This window comes from Choloepus didactylus, chromosome 2 (genome assembly GCF_015220235.1).
Source record: "Choloepus didactylus isolate mChoDid1 chromosome 2, mChoDid1.pri, whole genome shotgun sequence".
Classification (NCBI taxonomy): Eukaryota; Metazoa; Chordata; class Mammalia; order Pilosa; family Megalonychidae; genus Choloepus; species Choloepus didactylus.
Genome location: NC_051308.1, coordinates 184993255 through 185009827, shown reverse-complemented (window position 1 = coordinate 185009827; position 16573 = coordinate 184993255). Strand labels below are relative to the sequence as shown.

At 39.5% G+C, this 16573-nt stretch overlaps 1 protein-coding gene across 1 annotated transcript in view; it reads left to right on the top strand.

Moving 5' to 3' along the window:
* Positions 1-1391: 1391 nt before the first annotated feature.
* The window catches only part of NFIA (nuclear factor I A), a 385493-nt gene continuing 370311 nt past the window's right edge, over positions 1392-16573 (top strand). The window contains exon 1 of the mRNA XM_037827066.1: positions 1392-1493. Coding sequence (XP_037682994.1) covers positions 1488-1493 — 6 coding nt within the window. The 5' untranslated portion in view covers positions 1392-1487. The remainder of the gene's footprint in view (positions 1494-16573) is intronic.

Below are 16573 nucleotides of genomic sequence, written 5' to 3'. Positions count from 1 at the left end.
TCAAAGAGATAGCTTAAGAAGGTGCTACATAATAACCCCAAGAGAGGGCCCGGAATACTTTGGGTGCATTTGTGTTTGTGAAGGGAAGGAGTGCTTGGTGCACCCTTGTTTGAATAGTTTAAGATTTACAGAAAGCAGTCCTAATCCTCATCAAGCTGGAAGGCTATCTTTCACAGTTGTTGCCAAGGACTTTTAGTGATTTTTTTCCAAAAAGTTATGGAGTCTCAGGTCTTCAGGCATTCTCCTGGCTTTCTGAGAAATCATAAAAGTAGCAAACTGCAACTTTTCTCATGAGTTCTTTGCACAAAACACAAAAATCCTGAGTGCAAAATAATTAGGGTGGCTATTCCTTCCAGAAAGAAACTCCAGGGAGAGTTTTCTGGAGATTAGGGCTGTGTTAAGAGCCCATTCCTTAGTTGTAGGGGTGAAGTGGGGGTGGGGGGTGGGGATGGGTGTCAGACAAGAAACCAGGCACAGACAGATACGCCTTACTCTGCACTGGCACCCACACTCCGGCCCTGGGTCCATACACAGCCAGCTAAAGAACAAGAGGTATCCACTTCGGGGCCAGGTATCCAAGTATTTAAGGACCAAGACTCCATCCAGCGTACAAACACATGCCCAGAAATACAAAACCCGGGGGAGGGGGTGGGAAACGCTGGGTACTGGGAGGGAAGAACTGCTCCAAAACAAGCCTGGGACTTCCTACAAGCAGTGAAAAACAGCCCCGGAGGTCTGTTCTCTGCAACCTGTCAGCTCCAGGGGCGGAAACTCCATCTCACCAGCCCCACAGCCCCGCAATATCGAGTGCTGCGGTTCAAAAGTGGGAAACTGCGGTTTTTAATTGGGGCTGTATCTTGCCTTTCCCCCCTTCCTCTTCAGCCGGCCCTTTCTGTAGCGGATTTGCTTTTCCATGCATCGCTGGGAAGTCGCTTTTACGAAATCTTGCCTCTGCAAAACGTTTTAAAACATGGTAATACATTGCAATCTTATTAAGTCCCCCTCGGGAAGTGTGTGAAAGGGGCTCTGTTTTCCTGAAAGATTCAGGAATTGACTATCTGAGCAAAGGACTGGCCCAAGGAAGGTTTGGATGGACTCCACTATCATCTCCAATGGAGGCAGCGGTTTTCTGGTTTTTCACGCCTAGGAGATTTTAAATTCTCACACATACTCGCTCTAAAAGGGGAAGAAGAAAAAAAAAAAAAAAAGCAGCGAACTTTTTCCCTTCATTACAAGACACGTTAGAAGTCCGTCTGAGAGAACAAGCTGCTGAATTGGTGGAAACACGAGTTAATGTAGAGAACTAGGCCGTCTCGGCCAAGTTCCCGGAGCTCGAAAACGCGGAGGGGAGGGGACAAAAGTTTCTCACAGGTCGCCGTAAGGGAAGGGGGACAGTGCAAGGAGACCCTTTTAAAGTTCCGTTGTGCTGGGCATCTGATCATTCCAGGACAGCTCGCCCGGGAGTCCCGCGGGTTTCAGCTTCCATCATGAAAGTAAGGATCGGTTCTGCCGCGTCGTCCCCACCTTCCCGCAGGGATGCGCCAGGCGGGAGGCGGAGAGGGAGGCGAGTCCCAGGGTCAGCTCCGGGGCCAGAGGGCGGCGCCTGGCCGCTGCACACTGCGGCCTGCTCCCGCCGCCGGACGGTCATGACCTTGCCGGGCATCTCCGGCGCCTCCCTTTCTGCTCCTCCACCCGCCCCTGCCCCAGCTCCTCTCAGGGCCTCGAGTGGGAGGTCCCCGTCGCCCGGGTCTGTGTCGTCGGGGGAAGGGATTTTATTTATTTACGCTCAAATTTCCCCAGACTGGGAAAGTCCGCGGGGCCGCCAGGGACCACAGTCAGTGAAATTCCCACCCAGACGCTGGAGGTCTCGGGATGCTCTCAAAGGCCGACCGCCTGTGACTTCTGGGAGCCAAGTGTGTTTCGGGCGGGGCCGGGCGGGACGAAACTCGCAGATCGCCCATGTTGGACTCCCGGAAAAAAATTTAAAGGATGGGTACCTTGGATTTCCTATTTGGCACTTCCAACGCCTCTTTAGAAGACGGCGTAGGCGGGTGTGACAGTAAAGGAGGGAATTGTCCTCGTCGGCTGAAGTTCTCAGGCCGGCCCCACTAAACGGGAGGAGGAAGGCAAGCAGGTGGAGAAGGCAGCGCACCCTCTTGTATTATTATTTTGCATGTGTGTGCAAATTATTAATCAAATTGACGAAGCGGAGTCGTGAGCTCACGCTAGCGATTGGAATGAATGAACTTTGCTCTCGGCTCTCTCAGCCAGACGCTTTCTGGCTAACGGAGAACTTAATCCCGGAGCCTGTAGCTCCCCTAAATTTGGAGTCGGACGCCACCTCAGGCTCTCGTGGCCTGCCAGCTCTGGGCGGAGCGGTCTCTCACCGGCCCCTGGGAGAACAGGTAGTGCATCCGGCCCTCCGGGTGCCACAAGAGGAAAGCAGTGGGGGCATTACTTTTCAACAGGCAGTGACCTAAGCGTGCCAGCGGTTACCTTGTTCTGGAAATACCTAATCTCCACTTCCTCTATAAAGCTTAACTGCTGCTGGCCTCCAATACCAAATTGCAAACACTAGTAGAATTGCTCCCTTAAGCATTGCATTCCTGTGACCCTTCCTAAACCCTCCTTCAAGTCTGCACTCTGGGGGTCCTTAGGAGAGGAGAGAAATTAATGATGTTGCTTTTTCCTTTTAAACTCATAACTACACAATGGGAGTAGGCCCCCAAGATTTGGGTTTGTTTTGACTTCATGATTCAATGACAGTGACTAGGCCTGAAGTCACAAATTGTGCAGGAAAGTATCACAACGGGAACAGGCAGGAACTGATGCCTTGGAAACTTCTCTCCAAAGAAAACCTTGGCTTCCTCCTACCTGGATAGTCAAGACATACATTAATAAGCTCGCATTCAACATATAGAGCCAATACTGCATATTTGGATTGATCTGGTCAAGTAGAGAATTCTCTACTTTCATAACTATTGCATGTATGAGAATGGAGTTTTGGTAGAGAACGTTCTAGCCTACTCTTAATAATAATAAAAACGGCTGAGCTCCTTGCTTCACGCTGACATCAGAAAAGCCAGATAAAATAAACTGCTTAGAGGTCTTAGTTGAATTCCAGGAGCAGTTCAAAAATCCCTCTATTATATCTGACCTTGCTTTCCCTGTGTTTACATTGGACTAATAATAACATCTAACATTTATTGAGCTGATTGTTACATATGCCATGCTCTGTTCTAAGCGCTTTAATATGATAACTCATTTAATTCTGATAACAGCCCTATGAATTAGTTGCTGTTATAGTGCCCATTTTATAAATATGGGAAACTGAGGCACAACTATACAAAATAATTTGCCTATGGGTACTCAGCTAGTGCATGTTAGAATTAGCTAATGGTTAGGATGTGGCACCCATGTTCTTGACTACACAGAGAAGAGGGGAGTCAAACAGTGGTCCCTGCCTGTGGTCCTGTTTAGAGTTGTTTTCCAAAAAAGTAGGCAGGGAGTTATTAATCCTATTAATTTGGTTTATCAAGACAGCAGACTTGGCACAAAATAAAAATTGTCCACTTCAAAGTTATTTTTCCCTGAATTATCCAAGCGATTCAATGGATTTTGAATACAGATTATAACTAAACAATTACATTGAAAATTGTTCCAATCTCAAAACCCTTCTGGCTGATCCTTGAAAATAGCTTTAAGAAAGTTCTTTCCCCCTCCCCCTAAAAATATAAAATTACGAGATTACATTATCATTCTGAAAGAGCATTTATTATATGCTATATATACTTCAAAGCTAGGACAATAACAGCTCTCAATATAAACCCAATCTTTACTTTTGAGGACTCAGGCATACTGTACTCACCACTTTCATCACCATCAGTTTAAGCAGACATCATCTGAAGAGTGTGACCTCTTTTTTTCTACATCCAAACCCCTCCCCCACATTATTATGCCCTTACAGAAAGAATCAGGGAGTGTCAATGTCAATACAAAAAAGGAAAGTAGGAAACATGTCATTTAACCTCTCCCACCTTATAGATGAGGAGAGAGGGCCATAGAAATTCAGACTGGCCCAAAGTTACACTCCGTATGTGGCTAGAATCCAGGACTCTTCACTCCCAGTTCCATCATCTTCCTCCAAAGCAGATTGCCCCTTAGAGTTGATAAAGGTATTTAGACTAAGAGGAAACTTTTAAAAACGTTTTAACAACATTTCTTGGCCCAAGATAAATAAAGAAGGGGCTGTCTTACGCCTTTCTTCCTTTCAGATGTGTTCCTGGAATGGCTTCACCAGATGTTTACCCAAGGAATTGCAATCGCAGAGTCTTCAACATGTGCGTGCACTTTAAAAGCAGCATTTTAGACCTGAACCCGTTAATGATTTTTCTTTTCTTTCTTTCCTTCTTTCTTTCTAAAAAGAGAATTTAAGTATTGCCTGCAAGTGATCGGAGTCTTTACGGAGTCTGCGTTAACGTCAGTCAGTTTCACTCTGGGACGTGCTAGTCTCACAGTCTAGTTTTGTTCAGACTTTATTTTGCTCTGAGCTGCATTACAAGCCACTTGTCCACGCTGCAAAAGGCGGGGGTAGGGGATTGGGGTGGCGGGCTCCTATGCTCTTTTTTTCCCTTTCATATACGTGAAGCAATCTGGAATCATTCCACTTGGCTCTGGCGCGCGCGCTCTCACACGCACACACACACGTGTGCTATGCATGTGTGGGCGCCTATGGATCTGTGTATGCGCGCGTTTGTGATTTAAAGTGACAGGATCAAGAGCCGGACTGAAGCAGTGAATTATTTTGCGTGATAAATCAACTTGATTGTCTCCACACTGTACTTCCATTGTTCACCCGAATGCTTGGTGGTTACGGCGGACGTGCACTGCGGCAAAAATGTCCTCGGAGACGCTAATTTTGTGGCCACTGCGGCGGCAGCGGCGGCGGCGCGGGGGCGCGAGCACGGATTGATTTTTCAAGATCGCGTCTCCTTGAGTGCAACTCGCCAGATCGAAACGAGTTGACTGCAGAAGCCTCACTGGATGCATGTGGATTGGGTTTTGTACCCGCAATTTTAAAAATATTTTTTCTTTGGTGGGAGGAGCTGAGCTGTTGGTGCAGGAAGGGCAATACACCTTTTCTATTCTATTTTCCTTTTACTTCCTTAAAAACAAAATGAAAATGACTACCACCGCTTCCTGACCTTTGCGAATCGGAAGATGATGATTTTAATCCTGCTTCTTCCCTCTATTCCTCCCTCCCTCGCCCCTACCCCCCTCCTCCTTGTCAGCTATGCGACAGCCGCGGGAGAGAAATGGTCATGGGCACTTGTGCAGGTCATTTATCTTCACTCGCTTTTTCCTTTTGACAACAGGCTACCATTTTTTTTTTTTTTTTAACACAGTGACTGTCTTTGTCTGGTTAACAAATTTTTAATAAAAATGTGCCTAGAACGTGTTTGATTGGTCTTCTGCTTAAATACCTAGCGATGCAGTAGCTGAAGAGCAGCGGGGGTCAATCTCGTTACCAGATCTGGCAGAGATCACCTGGGGCAGACACAACCGAATGGTTACAGACACTTTTTTTTTGAGGGAGGCGGCTAATTAACAAATGAATTTGCCAGATGTGTATTGATGCCTGCAAGTTAAAAAAAAAACAAAACAACAAAAAAAACCCCAAGATTTTGCTTTCATATATTTATTATTGTATCTCTAGTCTATACCCGAGCATACGGATCATACCAGATTGATAATTTACATTTTCAAATGTGGAATTCCAAATTCTTGGGGGATAGCTTTGGAGCCCCGACTTTGTTAGCAGGACAAAACCTGAGTATTTGGGGAGGAGGTGGAAAGCCTTTTCCATTCATAAAGGTGGCAATGGCATATTTATCCATGGTTTTTACTTATCTTGAAGCTACCTAAAAAACTACCGTGGTATTTGCCAAATTGAGAAGATAAATGCTGCCTCAGTGTGTAAGTAATGACACAGTCTAGCATAATAATAATTTAAGCAAAGCGTCTTTGTTTACTTAATATAACTTTCCCAAAGTTTGTTTGTAGCTTTAAACGGTTTAAGTGCCTAGCATATTGCATACAGATAGCTGTTGTGAAGAAAGCTAAGGTGATCCAGCCCTGTGGTTGGGTTCTGCAGTACCTATCTTTATAAACAGTCTCAATCTGGAGGGAGCAGAATCCGGTAGGTAGAGGACTTCATCTTCCTTGAAAGGAAGGGAGAGACCAAGAAGGAAGAGGCCAAGCTGATGACTTTAATTTGCTTGATAAAGCCTGCCTAGGTTGTCCATGAAATGGCAAATTAAAATTCAGATACAGCAGCACAGTGAAAATCCATCTCAATTAAACGTGACCATATACCTAGTGAAGTAACCTATGACAACACAGTTGAAATATAACTTTTTAATGAGTATGTCTCAAGTAGTAAAAAAATGAGCCCAAATGAATTCACAGCCAACTCTCTCCATTTGCTCCAGCATTTCAAACATACTAAGTTGGTCATATCTTTGGGCTGCTGTTTCACAATTCAGGAGTTATAGACAGTACACAATTTTCAAGTTAATGTGACTTGGAAATAGACGGGCATTTTAATTCAGACATTTGAGAAGAGACAAATGAAAGTAGGTTAACATCTATGTCCACAGAAAGGTGGCCTACCAACTCAGAGGAAACCCATGCTTTCATCGGCAGCAATACCTCCACGGTCCCTTTTCTTAAAGACCCAGTTTCCAATGCCTTAGAGTTGGGCATGAATCTGATTTATAGCTATAAAAGTGATATATATATTTATCACTTGTGTGTGTAAATTCACAGAAGAATATATGAAAAGTAACAAAGGGTTCTTTGTTGGCCATTAGGCAGAAGTCTAAACTGAAATGCTCCCCTAAAATTTATCTGAATTATTACTTTTTGTCATATCGTCTGTAAAACCATGATTTGCCATTTGTAGAGGAACTGTCAGGCAGGAAAGTTAGCTTTTTAGAACTTTCTTGATATCAAAGTTTTATAAGTGAAAAAAGTCATAAACTAAGATTTCTTGTTAGATGAGAAGTTTAGCAAAATTCTAAATGTGTTGCTGCTTTAGAACCATTTTGTTAAAGTGAACAGGCATTTCATTTGGCTATATTAATAAATATCTGAATACTATAGAAATTAAAGATTAATTATGCTTTTTTTTAGTGAATTGATCATGCTTTCATTTTTTAGTAACATAACATATAGTAAAAAACTTCAATTTCCTCATTCTTGGATTGCTCTATCAGTGAAACTGCTTTTGAGTTTCCAAGTTAGAATTCTTGTATTAAACTTTTATATCACAAACTGAAAACTTAGGGGATTTTTGATACTTCAAAATTAATTCAATTTTTTTCTTTTTGGTCTGGCAGATCATGGAAGTCTGTTATTATTGTACCTACTATACACACTAACTCAAATAGTAAGTAATATTACTCAACAAATTAAAAATTTAAAGCAAAGACCATGAGCAAATTGAAACAACTAGGAGTGATGAAGGAACAATGTCAAAACAACATAGACAATTGTAAAACAATGAATTTGAGTCATTAGTCACATGTAAATTCACAAAAGAGAAAGAAGAAAAGTGAGGATGAATTGTATAAGCCCTTCAATACCTTTCCAATAAAAAATATTTAGCTTGGGAAATACAGTGTCTGTAGCAATATTAGTGTCTACTAAGAACAACTGTCTCCTGCCCTGCTACCAAAAAGTAAGTAAATAAATAAATAAAAAGGATTCATATGGGAATAGCACTTGATATGGCAATGAATGTCTTTTAATTATCTGTAACTTATTAAAACCAACTGTCTTCTCAAATTTGTAAACTAAATTGAACATAGTTGACTACGTATTTTTTCAACACATTTTGAAGCAAGTATCATACATATTACATCTTCAGAATTCACTCAAATATTATGCTGTCACATCAAGAAATAGGATTTACTGCAATCTGATATACAGAGACTTTCAAAAGATAGCCCTATTAGTATAAGGCACTGGATTTGGAGGCAGAACAGAGAGGTTGAATGTGACTCATTATTTGGTGCAATGTCATTTGCCATATGTTATTACTGACCTGGAGAATGCTATTCTGCTTTGGCCTTATAGCAAATAAGGTGACCCAGCCTTGCTGAGCATCACTTGCGTCTTTATAAACCAGATCACCCTTTACTTGTCAGAACCTACTGCAGCTATCTGGCATACCAGAGACATTCAGCAAATGTTTTCTAAACTTGAATTTATTTGGTAGAATGATAATTTATTTGATAGTAATCTGAATTTATTTGACAGTTCAATTTTTTTCCTCAATTTTTGATAATGAGTATACATTTTGGTAGAGGATAGAGCTAGTAGAAATACTTTGGCAGAGGAAAATTTTGTTTCTTCATGACAAATTAAGGTCTGTTTGATTTATCGTCAATTTAATAGTGCTTGCAAGGACTAGCAAACTAACAGGAATAATGTTAGAATGAGAAAGACCATACTTTGGCTTATTTCTTGAAAAAGCACTTTCTTTTTTCAGTATATTACAAATACACCAAATAGCCTACAAACTTTAATTTTTCGGCTCTCAGCCTGGCCCTGCTTGCAAAAACTGGCCACTTTCATCATCCTTGCCAAACTAAAGCACTCTTTATAATTGGTTCTTCTTGCTCTCATTTTGGTTTTCTTTCCTTGGTAAACAAAGTAAAAAACTATGCCAAACTGCCAAAATTTATTGAAGGCAAATGTCATTCTTTCCAGCATTATTTTACTGAACAAGGCATTAGTGATTGAAAGACTCTTAATATCTGAAGTAAACCAAAGCATTCTTGCATATTAAAACCCAGAGTATTTTTCCAAACAATTCCTTTCTGCGTTCATGTTATCTAAGATAGAAACCAACTTCTTTTCTTGTTCCATTAAAATTAATGGCCATTAGGGATCATTCATGGTTTTCACCGGTTCACAATTCTGTTGATGTAGCACAAACCATAACTTTCATAATAAAGAAAATAAAAGGTATTTAAAAAAGGAAAACATAGCATCACTGAAACTTAATGATTTTATAATACTGTGTTATTTATAGAAAGAATAATATATAAAGCCAGAACTGGACTATTCACATCCCAATAAAAGAAAAAGTCCACTTAAGTATGTATTTTCTAAAGTTTCCCATAAAATATAAAATATTATATCAATATTATGTATTGTGTATTTAATTTTATTGTATATATGTGACATTTAATTTTTAACACCACAAAGGGATAATAATCTCCTATGAGAAATTCTTTTAAAAATTAATTCTGATGTTATAATCCTAAAATATTAATTGGCAAATTAATGACCTGAAGATGTTAATATATTACTAACCATGGTGAGTAGTTCATGAGTAGCTGTTGGAGTTGGGGAAAAATTGTGATCAAACATTTTGTTTGTAAGGGGGATTATAGTATAGTACTATTTACCGAGATGAAATAAATTTAATCTAAATATCTTTTGTTCTGGGTTAGGTTCTAGGATATTTTTACTTTCTTCCCTGTTTTCTAAACAAAAGGATAAAAATGAGGTGATGCAGTAGAGAAAGGATAAGTACTTTGTTTTAGAACCCCTGCAATCCATTTTCCACACTGCAGCCAGAGTGATCTTTCTAAACAAAAAGCTAATCTTGCAACCCCTTCTTTAAAACCTTCAATGGCTCTAAATTCTTAAACTTGACCACTGAGTCCAAACTGTTCTGGTCCATATATACCCTTTCAGCCTCAGTCGCATCTTGACACTTTCTTTCACATTGACTTGCTGTCCATTTTATTTCTTCTTTCAACCATCTCTCTAGTCTTCCTCCTCCCCACTGCCTTTCCCCCTGGATAACTCATACTTATCTTTGAGACAAAACCTGCTCTGGCATTGAAATTTTCCTAAATGAATGGAGAAGTGAATGGACAAACCATTATACCAAAGGCAATACACAGAATTATAGACCTGTAGAATTTCAAAGGACTTTGAATATCAACTAGTTCAAAGATATTATATTTTCAGATGAGGAAACTGAGAGTAGTTCAGCTATCAAGTGACTTCCAAAGATCACACAGTTGATGCAAGACCTGGAACTACAATGCAAGATTTCTGATGCTTATGAAACTTAAGACATTACAGAAAGCGTTCAATTTTTTCTCCAAATATAAATTAAGAACAACATTTCCTTCAGGGATATACCATTACAGTGTCCTTATCTTCCTTTTCTTCCTACACTAATCCACATGGGCATTTTTTTTCCTGTGATGCTTATGATTGACTTGTAATCCTTGTTCTTTGCTTATTAACTGGGCTTTGATGCAAGTCACCCCCTTGCTATTGCTTGCTGGATCAAACAACAATCACCACCCCAATTCTACACCTTCCTTGACTAGAGTTCCCTTTGCTGACCCCATGTTGAGACACCTTATCAAAGGGAGAAATCAGGAGAGGCTGGAGAGAGAAAAAGCAGGAAAAGGAAAAGAGAGTTTGAAATGAGTGTACCATGTAAACTGGGTTGTCTATTTCCCATTTCTTTCTTCCATACCATATTTTGGGGGCTGGGACGTGATTTTAGGAATATTAGCATGAGTGTGCAAAACCACAAGGTCAAAAGGGTAAACCTCAACTGGTTCTCTCCTTTCTTTAGTGTTGATTTTCTGCACCTGCAGATACTAATGTCAAACTAGGTAAATTCTAAATTGGAGGAAGCCAAAGCATGAGTACCACTCAGCCCTGTGTACTCAAGCCATAGCTAGGAAGTTTCTGAAACAGTCATTGGGAACTTCCCAGTCTTTTCAAATCCCTCAGTCCTTATGCTGGCTGGAATCTCATCCAGGGATTGAGTACATCTTTCAGTGCATCACAGTGAAAAACATCTTCTTGACAATCTGGGTCTGTATGTGTGCATGTGGCAGTGGTGATGGGGATGGGGTGGGGTGTTACATGCTAAATTTTCTCAGATCTCAGAAAACTGGTGCTGCTCCCAAACAACTTCTCTTGAATTTTATAATCACATTGTTTCTTTCACATGTTTTTATATATTACTCTTTAAATTGATTACTAGGAAGCTTAAAGTCAAAACTGTAAGTCAACTCTAGCAAAGTATATAGGATCTTATTACATGCATTTTGGATACTAATTTTCTCCTTGATTTCACCTTACTTCTGTCTTAATAGAAATACAAACACATATACATACACATTTATATCCACTCCAAAACCCTTTTGAAAAGAGGCAGGATAAATGTAACTAATTTTGCATATTCTATATTTTGTCTTGTATTATAGCCAAGTATTGATGGCATAGGCCTTCATAGTAGAATTCATTAAATCTTCACAAAACCCCAGGAAGTAGGTAAGACTGATGCTATTTACATTTTATATAGGAGGAAGCCAGAGGGGGTCAGAAAGGTTGAACTGCCCAAAGTCACCAAGAGTAGAGACTAGAAAACCAGATCAGCCCGGAGTTCTTAAAACCAAGTTGACAGGAACTAGAATACAGGTTACCAGGACTGGGGTGGGGTAGTTAATGCTTAAATGGGGAATGAGGAGTTAATGCTTAAAGGGTATAGAATTTCTATTTGGGGTGATGGGAAAGTTTTGGTAATGGATGGTGGTGATAGTAGCTCAAAACTGTGAATGTAATTAATAGCACTGAATTGTATATTTGAATGTGGTTAAAAGGGGAAATTTTAGGTTGTATATATGTTACTAGGATAAACATTAAAAAAATAGAACTGTACAACATAAATAGTAAACTCTAATTAAACCATGGACTATAGTTAATAGTATAATTAAAATAGTATTCTTTCATCAGTTATAACAAATGGACCACAATAATGCAATGTGTCAATAATAGGGAAGGTATATGGGAACTCCGTATTTTCTGCATAGTTTTTCTATAAACCTATAACTTCTCTAGTAAAAAAAAAATTAAAAAAACAGTTGTTGCTCGTTAAGTTACAGTTCTAGACTGTTTTCCACAATACCACCCTCATTTATTTTTCCTGAAAATTATCCTTTAACTATCTGAACATATTTGGGTAAATCTTTTATGTATCAGCATGGATTTTATAGCCTTCCTTTCAGTTTTAGACAATTAATCATTTTATTTCTCCTATTGGATTCACTAACAGTATTTCTTCTCTTTCCCAAGCCTCTTTTCTGCTTTGATACCAGAGATACTTATTCACTCCTTTCCCATCCCCATAGAATATCCTTTGCATGATGTAATGAAACTGGCACTGGACTGAGGTCTAATTCTTTACCAGCTGTGTGGCCATGAGGCAGCTACTTAACTCTGCTAGTTTCAGTTTTATCATCTGTAAAATGTGGTGGTAGGAGACTTCTGAGCTCTTTTCGGATCTCTCTTGTGAATTTTAAACTCATGCTACCTTCACTTTAGTCAAAGACAGAATTCTTTCTCTGGTCACCCCAGACGTTGTCTGACATCTCAGGTCTTCAGGAACTTCAGCAGGTTATCGTGGTGTGTCCAAGGCAGGAAAGATGAGTCTATGTGCTTATCTTTCATTATGTTTAGAGTCAGCTAACCACCAAAATTGTACTTTTAAAACTTTGAATCCTGGACTCTTTCCTAAGCTAGATGTTATTGTTACAGCTTTGGGGAAGAATTCTGAATGAATTGAATTCTATTCAACCACTGAGTGAATGACCTTGAGTTAATTTCCTACAGCTTTTTGAAACTTAGTTTCCTCATTTGGTTGGTAGGAATGACAACGCCTTACCCACCTACTCTGTAGTACAGTTAAATGTGATAAAATGTATGGAGGGCCTATGAAAAGCAAACTCAATGTCTTACTATTTAGACTTAAATTTTTCCTCTAGCAATAATGTCATGTCTTGCCTCAGCCATACTCCTGATGCTGTATTCTATCAGAGTGCAAGGCTGGAAAAGATAAGTATTTGCTCATGAAATCATTCATGTATTAATTCACCAAACATTTATTGAAGGTTTACTATGGTTCTTTGCTTATAGGGAGACAAGTATGAATAAAATCATTCCATTTTCAAGGAGTTCATTATCTAGTAGAGTAGACCGAGACACAGATAAATAACTTATATATGGTATGAAAAGTATTGTCCTAAGAGATGAGTATAATATGGTAGGAAACACAGAGAAGGGAACAACAGATTCTGCAAAGGGAATTTGGGAAGTAACATTAAGCTGGTTCTTGAAAAATGAGTGGAATAGTTTGAGGAGTGAATGGACTTCTGGTCAGGGAATAGCAGGGAAGGATTAGGCATGAGAGAAGTCTAGAAAAGGAGGCTGATAAAAATCAAATGTATTCTGCCAGGTTGGTGACAGGTCATAAGATTTTTAAAGAGAAAACAATTCAAAGGCACCATGAAAATGTCCTATATGCTTGATTATTAGTTATAGTAAAGGCAAGGCTGCTGTATAAGAGACCCCAAAATGCAGTGACTTAAATATGGTCTTGGCTAGAGAAGCAGCTCTGCTCCATGAGGTCATCTAGGGACCCAGGTTCCTTCCATCTTGTTGCTCTGGTCCATATAGTTGAAGGGCATTGCCCTATTCTGTGTGATTGAAGTTGGATCTCTAACATGGTCTCATTGCAGTCTTTGGAAAAGGCCATAAGCTTAGGACAAAGTTCTTTAAAGCAAGTGACATGGAAGTTGACTCAATAATTCTGCTCACATTCTGTTGAGAAGAATTTAACCACATACCATACCTAATTGCAAGTAAGATTGGGAAATATAGGTTCTAACTGTTCATCTATGTATCTCAGAATAGAAAGAGAACAGATTTGGGGGGAAAACTAACAATCTGCTACAACTTGCTTTTGGGGGAGCCTCATTAATTCCTAGATTTAATTTTTTTAAATTATTTTTAAAATAATTTTTTATTAGAGAAGTTCTTGGTTTACAGAAAAATTATGCAGAATTTATCATTATTACCTAGATTTAATTTTGCTTCTAGTGTTTATTATTTACATTGCAATGTTGGTCATTTGAATGTCAGTATTGATTACTTTGTATAAAAGGCGCTTTGGATAATCTAGGATTTACACAGATAAATCAAGAAAATGTGAAATACAATGTATCTCTTGTCAACATTCAACTAAATTTACAAATTAAAACTTAAATTGCTTATTAGAAACATATATAAATACAATTTTGAATTATGTTTCTAATTCTGTAAAAAGCTAATGTTCTAGTCTCCATATCAGTGCCTTGCAAGGAGATTAAGTTTTTATTTGGGTCAACAAAGCAGAATTCCTGGAAGGGCCTCCTATTTTCAAGGCATAAAGCCAAGCTATGTGGAAACATGAGGCTCTCAATGGGGTTGGCAATCCAAAGTCACCCTATTCAATGTGCAGCTGATTTTCAGTGGCAAGGTGGAGCTGAGGGTACTGGAATGCAAAGCAATGGGGGTAGGAAGAGCCAGTATAAATACTCAGTCTTTGTGAGCTGTTGTTGTTAATGGTATTATTTTATCTTGAGGGTTTAAGGATATGGAAGTGGTAAATTGTGGCTTAAGGATAGCCTCTTTCACTAATAGGTCTGATGATAGATCTTCTGTGAATTTGGAATTTGAGGAGAGTCTGGAAAAACTTCATTCCTAAATTGTGCCTGCTGATCAAAGTCCCTGAAATGTAATGTCAATGGTGGGTCTCCCTTGCTTCCTCCCCTCTTTCCCACCCTCTATTTTTCCCTTCCTCTCTCTCTTACACATTAATTTCTGCTGCTGCTATAGTTCAGAACTTCATCTTCTTTTTCTCTTTCTAACCAGTCTCCTTATCTCCACTGATAGCATGATCTAATTTGCAAATCTTACCTTGTAAATCTCTTGCTTAAATACCTTTGATGTCTCCCCAAACCCATAAGCAAAATTCAAATTTGCCGCCTGCCTTTCTAACTTCATCTCTAGCTACTTAATACAAGCTAATACTAGCTAGAGCAAATAGCCACAGTGAAATACATCACAATTTTCTGGGCCCATTTCTTACCTGGATATCACTGTGCTCACTGTATTTTCCTGGACAGGAGTGCCCTGCTCCTCCCTTTCCACCTTGCAGATGCATACTTCCAGCCCACACAAATATCATTTCCTTTTTTGGGGTGGGTGGGTGGGGACTCTATCAGCACACCAAGGCTAAATCAGTCATTCTCTCATCTGCGTTCCCACTGCCCATACCTGTTGGACATGGCACTGATCACATTACATTATTTTGTTTTGGCTTGTCTTCCCCACTGGACTGTAAGCTCCTTGGGAGAAGGGATAACGTCTTACTCTTCTTTGTATCCCCAGCTCTAGCACATTCAATGAGCCTAGAATATGATAGACATTAAATTAAAATAGTATTAATATTATAGCTACTGTGTGTTGAACACACAGAATGTACTAGGTAATTTACATATGTTATCTGAATTTGCCCCTTTTTCCAGATGAGCCATCTAAAGCTTGCGGAAGTTAAATAATTTGTAAGAAGTCGCATGGTAGGACCAACATTAAAACCTAAGTTGGACTCCAAAGCCCATGCTAAGTTGTTGACTAGATGGAGATATAAAAGGTCAATTTGGAAATGCTAACCTGCCACATTAAACTGAGTTAATAAACTACAGACAAGGCCCACAAAACTCACTATTACCACTTACCGACAAGACCTGGCTTGCTTAGTTTTGGGGATTATTCAAAACCATGGCATCTACAGAGCAATGCAATACCAGTTGATACATCCTGCACATTTCAAAGTCTCTTAGCTCTTGAAAACAGTCCTCCATTCTTGTAATAGGATGATGTTCTATTTCACAGGTGTTATGTAACTGTCTAAGGGTCACCCAGCCTAGTCCCAGCTGAACTAGGCGTATAACATTTTTTGGCTACTTAAAATTTTTTTCTTTTCTTTTATTTAAGCCACCACATCCCATTAAGTTTATTTCTAGGGTGTCAAGTGGAAACAATGGAAGGCTCAATGGAGGAGCCCTGGATTAAATGCCAGAGGCTTTCTAGACCTCAACCTTACCTCAATCTACAAGGGGTAGACTGCAACAACAAAGCTTGTGCCAAGGACAGTCACAGTTAGCACCTCCCAGTAATGATGCATCAGTGAGCCAGCTGTAAAGTACAAGACTAAGGCCAAAATGTGATTAAAAATAAAATATGATAGGTTTCTCTAACCTCTAATTTAACTGTGCTAAGTCCAGTTATTAATTAATTAGGTAACTTCACCAAGGACAGTTAAGAACATCAGACAACTGCCAGGTTGCTTCCTATTCTTCTCGACTTTTTATTGGATAATTTTTATCAAGTAAGCTAAGCACACATTTTCCTGTAACAAAGTTATTCAGCACAATGTCCTAAGCTACTTAACTGACACAAAGCAAAAACATTAAAAACGCAATAGCCTAGTGATGGTGCTTTCCATTTAAAGGGATATTCCCTCCCTTTAGGATTGTCCCCACCCACCCCCGCCCTTCTGCACCAATGACTATTTTGTTTAAAACAAACACATAAAACGTTGACATTAAAATATTCATAGTACATGATCTTAAAGAGTCTGGGG